General features: G+C 37.8%; 1 protein-coding gene across 11 annotated transcripts in view; it reads left to right on the forward strand.

Moving 5' to 3' along the window:
- The window catches only part of APC (APC regulator of WNT signaling pathway), a 107,524-nt gene extending 94,453 nt beyond the window's left edge, over nt 1-13,071 (forward strand). For all 11 annotated transcript variants that reach the window (XM_081090184.1, XM_081090181.1, XM_081090185.1 and 8 more), the window contains 2 exons: nt 2,733-2,947; nt 4,827-13,071. In XM_081090184.1, the coding sequence (XP_080946310.1) occupies nt 2,733-2,947; nt 4,827-11,406 (6,795 nt within the window). In that variant the 3' untranslated portion in view covers nt 11,407-13,071. The remainder of the gene's footprint in view (nt 1-2,732; nt 2,948-4,826) is intronic.

The following is a 13,071-nucleotide window of genomic DNA, read 5'->3' on the forward strand; positions in this document are numbered from 1 at the left end:
AAAGTTCAACAAAAAAATGATACTATACACATTTTAAGATTCCTAATTAACCAACCCTGCATGTTTTCAGAAAGAGTTTATGATTTATCTGTATTACGAGAACTTGTACTGCTGCTGAATACTTTATGACTTTATCATCTCTCAAGGACCTTAGAGATCTACGTACAAACTGATTGCAGCAAACCAAGCAAGCTAGATTTAAAAATACATCCTTCTGGGGAACATAAAAGAAGACAATCATAATAAGTGGAAAGACAAACTCTGTTCTTATAAAGGAAGAGTAGTACTTTAAAGATCACTTCTCCCTAAATTCATATACAAATTTTAAATGCAAGTCCAATCTTGAAAAAACTGGCCCATCAGAAGTTTACGATACCCAATTTTGATTTGGGCCTGCTTCTGGTTAGCAGCATTAAAATTTATTTGTTGCCTCTTTTTCTGCATTCAGTCATTGTGAACATTTCTCTTTCTCAGGTCATCATCTTTTCCTCATTTTCATTTACTACTAATGACCTAGAAAATCAGAACTACCTTTCATATTTCCCTTATATTCCATCATTTTAACTTCTTTCAGCTGGCTTTTACTCTATTACACAATAGAACCTTTCCTTCACCTGCAGTCTGTGCCCCAAGTGTTACTGTTCACTCAAAGATGTTAAGTCTCTTTGTCTTTTATATCTTCTTGACTGGATAGAGAGAAGAAAGCCTTTTATGTTGCATCTATCTATAGAAAGCCCTATTTCTTGAAAATTAAAAAAAAAATTTATTCTAATTCCTTCAGTTTCCCTTTTTCCTGTAACAGCCAAGACCCTGAAGTCACTTGCTCCATTTCTTAACTGGTATACCTCCTTCAGTCCCTCCTAATTCTTCTTCTAATTAGTAAAATCTAGATTTATACATTAACTTGGTTTTTTTTCTACCTACACCTATATTTGATACTTTATCACACACCTTATTTTGAAGCCCCCTCCCTTTGTTTTTGCCACCTGTAATTTTAGCCTCTAACCATTTGTTCTTGTTTCCTCTAATTCTAACTGTAAAGCTTCTTTGAAACAAAACCCTCATCCCTCTACAAGTAGTCTTTCAGAGAGCAACTTCTATTTTCCTATCTTCAGTTCTCCTCCTGGGCCAGTTGAAGTTTACAAGCTCACTCTAAACGCTTGCTGTTTTTTCTGTTCTCGGGATATTTTGAATGTCCCCCTTTATGTCAGTTATAAAATTGAGTTCTTATCCTTCTCACATCTTGATTGGTGAAAGCATTTCTTCCTGCCTTCTCATAAATAGTATCTAAAACTGTTCCTTGCCTGGCTGGTCTAGCACAGTGGTTGAGCATCGACCTATGAACCAGGAGGTCACTGTTCGATTCCCATTCAGGGCATATGTCCCGGTTGTGGGCTCAATCCCCATTGTCGGGCATGCAAGAGGCAGCTGATCAGTGATTCTCTCTCATCATTGATGTTTCTATCTTTCTCTTTCTCTTCCTTCCTCTCTGAAATCAATAAAAATATATTTAAAAAATAAAAATAAATAACACTCTTCCTAGATTGTTTCATTCATTGAATGTCCTGTTAAAGATAATACAGTGGCTATTTCTTAGTGTGGGCCCAAAATGTTTGCTGTGACATTCAAGACCTTTGACTTCTCTGACCTTAATTCCCGCTATTCTCCAGAATGGACTTTTGATCTCCTCTCTGTCTTCTTTCTGTTCTTCAGTTCTTTCTTTCTGATTCCCATTTCCATGCCTTTCCTCATTCTGTTTTCCCTGCCAGAAGAAACTGTCCCTGAGTGTACAGGTCTTCTACTAAGTTGCTCTCCTGCATGAAGTCTTTTATTTGATTAAATTTAGGTGGAAACTATCTTTCCTTTAGAGCACTTTGTTTCATGGAAATAGGTTTGCATCTTTTTTCCCCAAAGTAAGTTGTTAGCACCTTCAGGCAGGTATCAGTTTGCAATGTTTGTATCTTCTGGAATACCTCTAACTGTGATAGTGGAGTAGATTTCTAAGGCATATTTATTCCTTGATTTATTTGTAATAAGAGGAAAGACTAGCATCAGGGTCATGGCAGGTTTTGACCAAATATCCTTAATTATATATACAGAGTGTTTCTGTGGCAGTTATAATTTGAGAGTTTTCTATGATATTGTATACCAGCGAGTTCTGGTTTTGTAATTACTTTGTTTCTTTGAGAATTTTAAGGATTGGAGTTTTCCCAGTGTGCTTTCTTTTTAATAAGTTGTATTGTTATTTTTGAATCAACTACATATTAATATGTGTGTGTGTGTGTGTTATCCAACCAGAATGTTGTACATACTGCACTTCAACTTGCTTTTTTCATTTAATAATACTTATTAGATATCTTTCTATATCAACATATAGAGGTTTTTTTGTAGTTTCTTTTATCCTGATAATGTTATCTTTTCAGCATGCACATCAATTTTGTTGCTATTATAAGCTCTTAAGGTATGTGTGTACTGTCTAAACACTAAGAATAAATTTCAGGAAGGTTATTAGTTTAATGCTGTGTTCTGCTTTTATTATGGGGATATCAGTGACTTACTTGCATTCGTTATTTTATGAAAGTTTTTCTAAATGGGAAATTCCTGATAATTTACTAGTGAAGGGTGAGCAGCAGAGGACGGGAAAAAAAATTTACTCAAGAGAAGTAAACATAGAAGTTATGAGGGACAAATTCCAACTCTAATTAGATGACACATAATTTGTTTCTTAATAGGAATCAACCCTCAAAAGTGTATTGAGTGCCTTATGGAATTTGTCAGCACATTGCACTGAGAATAAAGCTGATATATGTGCTGTAGATGGTGCACTTGCATTTTTGGTTGGCACTCTCACTTACCGGAGCCAGACAAATACTTTAGCCATTATTGAAAGTGGAGGTGGGATATTACGGAATGTGTCCAGCTTGATAGCAACAAACGAGGATCACAGGTAAATACAGAGTTTTATATTACTTTTAATTAGTGTACAATTAAATTGGTGTAGAATTCAGTCCCTCAAAAAGACCCATTTGTTTGGTGTAATTATGCAAGTTCTAAGCCAAATTATATTTATTGTGGTGAAAAAGTAACTATTTTAATTTCTAATTTACTCATTAGTAATAAAAGTTTATAGTATCATAAAGATGTCTAGAAATGAACAAATGATGGCTAAGAGGTATAATGTATCTATAGAGGAAAAAGTTAAAATCACAAAAATAAAACCTATAGATATGATCCAGATAATATAGTTGTTTACATTTTTCTAATGGTGTCTTAACATCAATAATCATATTATTTAGCCAACCGCCACTCATCCAGTCTACTAGACCTGTGATACCTAAGAGAGCACCTCAGATACAGAGCACACATTTTCAGAACTTGGGCTCTGTATAATGCCAACAAAAATATTAATATTTTTCACAGCATATTCATTTTATTCAACATTGTTCTTCTCTCGTTTTCAAACAGATCATATAGTACTTTTAGTAAAAGAACCACACAAATATAAACATCTTTTCTTTAATTTTTTGATGTGTAAATTACAAGCCTTATAGCCCTTTCTGCTATTCAAAGAAGTCTTTTTAAATTCAATAAGCACTCAGATGTCTGCTGGACTGCTGAAAGAAGACCATGTTAAAACTTTGTTGTACACCCTTGCCAGTCACTTTTAAAGTCCACTAAAGCTGAATATTTTGTCATTAACTTCAACTTACACTGCATTAAGTACCCTGTAGCTCTTCAAGTCCCAAAGTTCACGATGTTGATTCTCAATCCTTATTTTTATAGTTACCTCTAAGTGTTTTGAAAACCTTTCTTTTAATTTTAGAAATAATGTTTCCAGAGAGCATTTGTAAGGGGGATGGCAGTGTCACAGAATCTAGCCAGAGACAGCGATTGCTCTAAAAGTCAGTTTGCTAATCTGGGTGCTTACAGCTTGCTCCTTGAATACATAAAGATCTCTTGATTTACCACAAAGTCCCTTTCAGCAGGATACACTTACAGTCCTTACTGAGAAACTCTGTCACCCTGTAAATAAAGTAAATGTACCTGTTTAAGAAAAAGTTTAATAGGATATGCAAAATCGATTAAAATGAACATTGTACTGCCCGGCCAGCGTGGCTCAGTTGTTGAGCATCAACCTATGAACCAGGAGGTCACAGGTTCGATTCCCAGTCAGGGCACATGCCTGGGTTGCGGACTCAATCCCCAGTAGGGGACGTGCAGGAGGCAACCAATCCATGGTTCTCTCTTATCATGGATGTTTCTATCTCTCTCCCTTTCCTTTCCTCTCTGAAATCAATAAAAATACATGTTTTTTAAAAATGAACATTGTGCCCTAACCAGTTTGGCTCAGTGGACAGAGCGTCGGCCTGCGGACTCAAGGGTCCCAGGTTCGATTCCTGTCAAGGGCATGTACCTTGGTTGTGGGCACATCCCCAGTAGGGGGTGTGCAAGAGGCAGCCGATCAATGTTTCTCTCTCATCGATGTTTCTAACTCTCTATCCCTTTCCCTTCCTCTCTGTAAAAAATCAATAAAATATATTTGAGAAAAAAAAAAAGAAAATGAACATTGTACTTCTTTTAGCCTGACAGAGGAGTACTTTAAAACAATAAACCTTAAATGAACTAAGATAGAACAAAAGGAGATGTGGCATGCTTGGAATTTATAGTATAAATTGGTACAATTTTATTTTGCCTGTTTTTTTTTGTTTGTTTGTTTGTTTTTTGCTTGTTTTAATAATTATATTTAGATTTAAATTTGTTTTTATTCTTTTATTCGTTGTTACTACAAACAGGTTCTGACCTTAATTTTGTGGTCTTTATTTCAGGCAAATCCTAAGAGAGAACAACTGCCTGCAAACCTTATTACAACACTTAAAATCTCACAGTTTGACAATAGTCAGTAATGCATGTGGAACCTTGTGGAATCTCTCAGCAAGAAATCCTAAAGACCAGGAGGCATTATGGGACATGGGGGCAGTCAGCATGCTCAAGAACCTCATTCATTCAAAGCACAAAATGATTGCTATGGGAAGTGCTGCAGCTTTAAGGAATCTCATGGCAAATAGACCCGCAAAGTATAAGGATGCCAATATAATGTCTCCTGGTTCAAGCTTGCCATCTCTTCATGTGAGGAAACAAAAAGCTCTGGAAGCGGAATTAGATGCTCAGCACTTATCAGAAACTTTTGACAATATTGACAATTTAAGTCCCAAGACATCTCATCGTAGTAAGCAAAGACACAAGCAAAGTCTTTATGGTGACTATGTTTTTGACACCAATAGACATGATGATAATAGGTCAGACAATTTTAATACTGGAAACATGACTGTCCTTTCACCATATTTAAATACAACAGTGTTGCCCAGCTCCTCTTCATCAAGGGGAAGTTTAGATAGTTCTCGTTCTGAAAAAGATAGAAGTTTGGAGAGAGAACGAGGAATTACCCTAGGCAACTACCACCCAGCAACAGAAAATCCAGGAACCTCTTCAAAACGAAGTTTGCAGATTTCCACCACTGCAGCCCAAATTGCTAAAGTCATGGAAGAGGTATCCGCCATTCACACTTCTCAGGAAGACAGAAGTTCTGGGTCTACCACCGAATTGCACTGTGGGACAGATGAGAGGAATGCACTAAGAAGAAGCTCTACTGCTCACACACATTCAAACACTTACAACTTCACTAAGTCAGAAAATTCAAATAGGACATGTCCTATACCTTATGCCAAATTAGAATATAAGAGATCTTCAAATGATAGTTTAAATAGTGTCAGTAGTAGTGACGGTTATGGTAAAAGAGGTCAGATGAAACCTTCGATTGAATCCTATTCTGAAGATGATGAAAGTAAATGTTGCAGCTACGGTCAATATCCAGCTGACCTTGCCCATAAAATACATAGTGCAAATCATATGGATGATAATGATGGAGAACTAGATACACCAATAAATTATAGTCTTAAGTATTCGGATGAGCAGTTGAACTCTGGAAGGCAAAGTCCTTCACAAAATGAAAGATGGGCAAGACCCAAACATATAATAGAAGATGAAATGAAACACAGTGAACAGAGACAATCAAGGAGTCAAAGCACAACTTATCCCGTATATACTGAGAGCACTGATGATAAACACCTCAAGTTCCAACCACATTTTGGACAGCAAGAATGTGTTTCCCCGTATAGGTCAAGAGGAGCTAGTGCTTCAGAAACAAATCGAGTGGGTTCTAATCATGGAATTAATCAAAATGTAAATCAGTCTTTGTGTCAGGAAGATGACTATGAAGATGATAAGCCAACCAACTATAGTGAACGTTACTCTGAGGAAGAGCAACATGAAGAAGAAGAGAGACCAACAAATTATAGCATAAAATATAATGAAGAAAAACATGTGGAGGAGCCTATTGATTATAGTTTAAAATATTCCACAGACATTCCTCCCTCACAGAAACCATCGTTTTCATTCTCAAAGAGTTCATCTGGACAAAGCACTAAAACTGAACACATCTCTACAAGCAGTGAGAATACATCCACACCTTCATCTAATGCCAAGAGGCAGAATCAGCTCCATCCCAGTTCAGCACAGAGCAGAAGTGGTCAGACTCAAAAAGCCACCTCTTGTAAAGTTCCTTCTATCAACCAAGAGACAATACAGACTTACTGTGTAGAAGACACCCCAATATGTTTTTCAAGGTGCAGTTCATTGTCATCTTTGTCATCAGCTGAAGATGAAATGGGATGTGATCAGAGGACACAGGAAACGGATTCTGCTAATACATTACAGATAGCAGAAATAAAAGAAAACAGTGGAACTAGAGCAACTGAAGTTTCTGTGAATGAAGTTCCAACAGTGTCACAGCACATTAGAACCAAAAACAACAGACTCCCGGCTTCTGGTTTATCTTCAGAATCGGCCAGGCACAAAGCTGTTGAACTTTCTTCAGGGGCCAAATCACCATCAAAAAGTGGTGCCCAGACACCTAAAAGTCCACCAGAGCACTATGTTCAGGAGACTCCACTCATGTTTAGCAGATGTACATCTGTCAGTTCACTAGATAGTTTTGAGAGTCGTTCAATTGCTAGCTCTGTTCAGAGTGAACCCTGTAGTGGAATGGTAAGTGGCATTATAAGCCCCAGTGACCTTCCAGATAGCCCTGGACAAACCATGCCACCAAGCAGAAGTAAAACCCCTCCTCCTCCTCCTCTTCCTCAAACAGTGCAAGCTAAACAAGAGGTACCTAAAAATAAAGTATCTAATGCTGAAAAGAGAGAGAGTGGACCTAAGCAAGCTGCTGTTAATGCTGCAGTTCAGAGGGTCCAGGTTCTTCCAGATGCTGATACTTTACTACATTTTGCCACAGAAAGTACTCCAGATGGATTTTCTTGTTCATCTAGCCTGAGTGCTCTGAGCCTCGATGAGCCATTTATACAGAAAGATGTGGAATTAAGAATAATGCCTCCAGTTCAGGAAAATGACAATGTGAATGAAACAGAATCTGAGCAGCCTGAAGAATCCAATGAAAACCTGGAAAAAGAAGCTGAAAAACCTACTGATTCTGAAAAAGACATATTAGATGATTCAGATGATGATGATATTGAAATACTAGAAGAATGTATTATTTCTGCCATGCCAACAAAATCTTCACGCAAAGCCAAAAAGCCGACCCAGAGTGCTTCAAAACTACCTCCACCTGTTGCAAGAAAACCAAGCCAACTGCCTGTGTACAAACTTCTGCCATCACAAAACAGGATACAAGCACAAAAGCATGTTAGTTTTACACCAGGAGATGATATGCCACGGGTATATTGTGTAGAAGGGACACCTATAAACTTTTCTACAGCTACATCGCTAAGTGATCTAACAATAGAATCCCCTCCAAATGAGTTAACTGCTGTAGAAGGGGTTAGAGCAGGGGCACAAACAGGCGAATTTGAAAAACGAGATACCATTCCTACGGAAGGCAGAAGTACGGATGAGGCTCAAAGAGGAAAAACTTCATCTGTAACTATACCTGATCTGGATGACAGTAAAACAGAAGAAGGTGATATTCTTGCAGAATGCATTAATTCTGCCATGCCCAAAGGAAAAAGTCACAAGCCTTTCCGTGTGAAAAAGATAATGGACCAGGTCCAACAAGCATCTATGTCTTCATCTGGAAATAACAAGAATCAATTAGATGGTCAGAAGAAGAAACCTACTTCACCAGTAAAACCTATGCCACAGAATACTGAGTATAGGGCACATGTAAAAAAAAATACAGATTCAAAAAATAATTTAAATGCTGAAAGAACTTTTTCAGACAACAAAGATTCAAAGAAACAGAACCTGAAAAATAATTCCAAGGACTTCAATGATAAGCTACCAAACAATGAAGATCGAGTCAGAGGAAGCTTTACTTTTGATTCACCTCATCATTACACACCTATTGAAGGAACTCCATACTGTTTTTCACGAAATGATTCTTTGAGTTCTCTAGATTTTGATGATGATGATGTTGACCTTTCCAGGGAAAAGGCTGAATTAAGAAAAGGAAAAGACAATAAGGAATCAGAAGCTAAAGTTAACAGTCAGACAGAACTAACCATGAGCCAACAATCAGGTAATAAGACACAAACTGTTACAAAGCATCCAATAAATCGAGGACAATCTAATAAACCCATGCTGCAGAAGCAGTCCACTTTCCCCCAGTCATCCAAAGACTTACCAGACAAAGGAGCAGCAGCTGATGAAAAATTACAGAATTTTGCTATTGAAAATACTCCAGTTTGTTTTTCTCGAAATTCCTCTCTAAGTTCTCTTAGTGACATTGATCAAGAAAACAACAACAACAAAGAAAATGAACCTATCAAAGAAACAGTGCCCCCTGCCTCACAGGGAGAACCAAGTAAACCTCAGGCATCAGGTTATGCTCCTAAATCATTTCATGTAGAAGATACCCCTGTTTGTTTCTCAAGAAACAGTTCTCTCAGTTCTCTCAGTATTGACTCTGAAGATGACCTGTTGCAGGAATGTATAAGTTCTGCAATGCCAAAAAAGAAGAAGCCTTCAAGGCTCAAAGGTGATAATGAAAAGCATAGTCCCAGAAATATGGGTGGCATATTAGCAGAAGATTTGACACTTGATTTGAAAGATATACAGAGACCAGATTCAGAACATGGTTTATCCCCTGACTCAGAAAATTTTGATTGGAAAGCCATTCAGGAAGGTGCAAATTCCATAGTAAGTAGTTTACATCAAGCTGCTGCTGCTGCATGTTTATCTAGACAAGCTTCTTCTGATTCAGACTCAATCCTTTCACTGAAATCAGGAATCTCTCTGGGGTCACCATTTCATCTTACACCTGATCAAGAGGAAAAACCCTTTACATGTAATAAAGGCCCACGAATTCTGAAACCTGGCGAGAAAAGTACATTGGAAGCTAAAAAGGTAGAATCTGAAAATAAAGGCATCAAAGGAGGGAAAAAAGTTTATAAGAGTTTGCTTACTGGAAAAGTTCGATCTAATTCAGAAATTTCAAGCCAGTTGAAACAGCCCCTTCAAGCAAATATGCCTTCAATCTCTCGAGGTCGGACAATGATTCACATTCCAGGAGTTCGAAATAGCTCATCAAGTACAAGTCCAGTTTCTAAAAAAGGCCCACCCTTTAAGACTCCAGCCTCCAAAAGCCCTAGTGAAGGTCAGACAGCCACCACTTCTCCTAGAGGAGCCAAACCATCAGTGAAGTCAGAATTAAGCCCTATTACCAGGCAGACATCCCAACTGTCTGGGTCAAATAAAGGGCCTTCTAGATCAGGATCTAGAGATTCCACTCCTTCAAGACCTGCCCAGCAACCGTTAAGTAGACCTATGCAGTCTCCAGGACGAAACTCAATTTCTCCTGGTAGAAATGGAATAAGTCCTCCTAACAAATTATCTCAACTGCCAAGGACATCGTCCCCTAGTACTGCTTCAACTAAGTCCTCGGGTTCTGGGAAAATGTCGTACACATCTCCAGGCAGACAGACGAGCCAACAGAACCTTACAAAACAAACGGGTTTATCAAAAAATGGCAGTAGTATCCCAAGAAGTGAGTCTGCTTCCAAAGGACTGAATCAGATGAATAATAGCAATGGATCTAATAAAAAAGTAGAACTTTCTAGAATGTCTTCAACTAAATCAAGTGGAAGTGAATCTGATAGGTCAGAGAGACCTGTTTTAGTACGCCAGTCAACTTTCATCAAAGAAGCTCCAAGCCCAACCCTAAGGAGAAAATTGGAGGAATCTGCTTCATTTGAATCTCTTTCTCCATCTTCTAGACCAGATTCTCCCACAAGGTCCCAGGCACAGACTCCAGTTTTAAGTCCTTCCCTTCCTGATATGTCTCTATCTACACATTCGTCTGTTCAGTCTGGTGGATGGCGAAAACTTCCCCCTAATCTCAGTCCCACTGTAGAATATAATGATGGAAGACCTGCAAAGCGCCATGATATAACACGCTCCCATTCTGAAAGTCCTTCCAGACTTCCAATTAATAGGTCAGGAACCTGGAAACGTGAGCACAGCAAACATTCATCATCCCTTCCTCGAGTAAGCACTTGGAGAAGAACTGGAAGTTCATCTTCAATTCTTTCTGCTTCATCGGAATCCAGTGAAAAAGCAAAAAGTGAGGATGAAAAACATGTGAACTGTATTTCAGGAACCAAACAAACTAAAGAAAACCAAGTATCTATAAAAGGAACATGGAGAAAAATAAAAGAAAGTGAAATTTCTCCCACAAATTGTACTTCTCATATTGCTTCCTCAGGTGCTGCAAATGGTGCTGAATCCAAGACACTAATTTATCAAATGGCACCTGCTGTTTCTAAAACAGAGGATGTTTGGGTGAGAATTGAGGACTGTCCCATTAACAACCCTCGATCCGGACGATCTCCCACAGGAAATACTCCCCCAGTGATTAACAGTGTTTCAGAAAAGGGAAATCCAAATGCTAAAGATTCAAAAGATAATCAGGGAAAACCAAATGTGGGTAATGGCAGTGGTCCCATACGCACCATGGGTTTGGAAAACTGCCTGAATTCCTTTATTCAGGTAAATGCCCCAGACCAAAAAGGAACTGAGGCAAAGCCGGGACAAAGTAATCCTGTCCCTGCAGCAGAGACTAATGAAAGTTCTATAGCTGAGCGTACCCCATTTGGTTCTAGCAGCTCAAGCAAACACAGTTCACCTAGTGGGACTGTAGCTGCTAGAGTGACTCCTTTTAATTACAACCCAAGCCCTAGGAAAAGCAGTGCAGATAGCACGTCAGCCCGGCCATCTCAGATCCCAACGCCAGTGAATAACTCCAAGAAACGAGATTCAAAAACTGACAACACAGAATCCAGTGGAACTCAAAGTCCTAAGCGCCATTCTGGGTCTTACCTTGTGACGTCTGTTTAAAAGAGCTGAATTAATTAAGCTAAGAAAATTATGTGTTAATTACAATTGCTATGTAGAAATTTTGTTTCAAATGAAACTTTAAAAGACTGACAAATTTTGTAAATAGGTTTGATTCTTGTTAGAGGGTTTTTGTTCTGGAAGCCATATTTGATAGTATACTTTGTCTTCACTGGTCATATTTTGAGAGGCACTCTTGATAGTAAGAAGAAAATGGTAAAGCCAAGTATATTTGTACAGTATGTTTTACATGTATTTAAGTAGCATCCCATCCCATCATCCTTTAATTATTGCTTGTCTTAAAATAATGAACACTACAGATAGAAGATATGATATATTGCTGTTACCAATCATTTCTAGATTATAAACTGACTAAACTTACATCAGGGAGAAATTGGTATTTATGCAAAAAAAACCCCAACATTGTTTTAGTCCTTGTGAGTCCATCTAACATCATAATTAATCATGTGGCTGTGAAATTCACAGTAATATGGTTCCTGATTAGCAAGTTTACCCAGCCTGCTTTGCTTTACTGCATGAACGAAACTGATGGTTCAATTAACAGTTCTGTGGTCACATGACGTGCATTAGCTAGCTACAGTGTAACAATTTAACACTTTTTGTGCTAAAAAAAAAAAATCTGTGTTAATTGTAAAACATTGGATGAAACTATTTTACCTGAACTAGATTTTATCCGAAAGTAGGTAGACTTTTTGCTATGCTGTAACTTGTTGTATATTCTGGTATTTGAGGTGAGATGGCTGCTCTTTTATTAATGAGACATGAATTGTGTCTCAACAGAAACTAAATGAACATTTCAGAATAAATTATTGCTGTATGTAAACTGTTACTGAAATTGGTATTTGTTTGAAGGGTCTTATTTCACATTTGTATTAATAATTGTCAAAAGGGCCTCTTTTTAAAGCTTATATAATTTTTTTCTTCAAATTCTATGCATTAAGAGTAAAATTCCACCTACTGTAATAAAAACAATTGAAGCTGACTGTTGGCATTTAACCATTCCATGCATTGGCACTTAACCATTCCTGGAATTTATTTTTCTTTTATGTGATTAGCACTTCCTAATGTTTAATATTTATGGGGTTGATTTAAAACAAATTTATTTGATACCAATGTAAATTGCCTAGCACAGACCAGGCATTGAACATAACAGGCCCACATAGAATATTTCTTTTTTCTTAATAGAATTCTATATTTGAAAAGTTGTTTATTCTTAGGTATAAGTAGTCTCTTCTAGTTATGTTCTGACTTGGAACATAACTGTCTTGTCCCTTCATCTTCTCCCTCTTGCTGCTGAGTCTGGAATGAACATTTTTTAAACATATTTTTATTAATTTCAGAGAGGAAGGGAGAGATAGAAACATCAATGATGAGAGAGAATCATTTATCGGCTGCCTCCTGCACTCCCCACATTGGGGATCAAGCCAGCAACCCTGGGCATGTGCCCTTGACCAGAATTGAACCTAGGACCTTTCAGTCTGCAGGCCGATGCTCTGTCCACTGAGCCAAACTGGCTAGGGCTGGAATGAACATCCTTTATCACTCTGTATGTTAAGGCAAAATCCCAGCAACCAAATATAATCAGCATTTTGCCATTCTCAGAAAAATGTAACATGAAACATCAAAGGTAGATGTGATACCATTAGA

This window comes from Myotis nattereri (genome assembly GCF_964212035.1).
Source record: "Myotis nattereri genome assembly, chromosome: 4".
NCBI classification, from domain to species: Eukaryota; Metazoa; Chordata; class Mammalia; order Chiroptera; family Vespertilionidae; genus Myotis; species Myotis nattereri.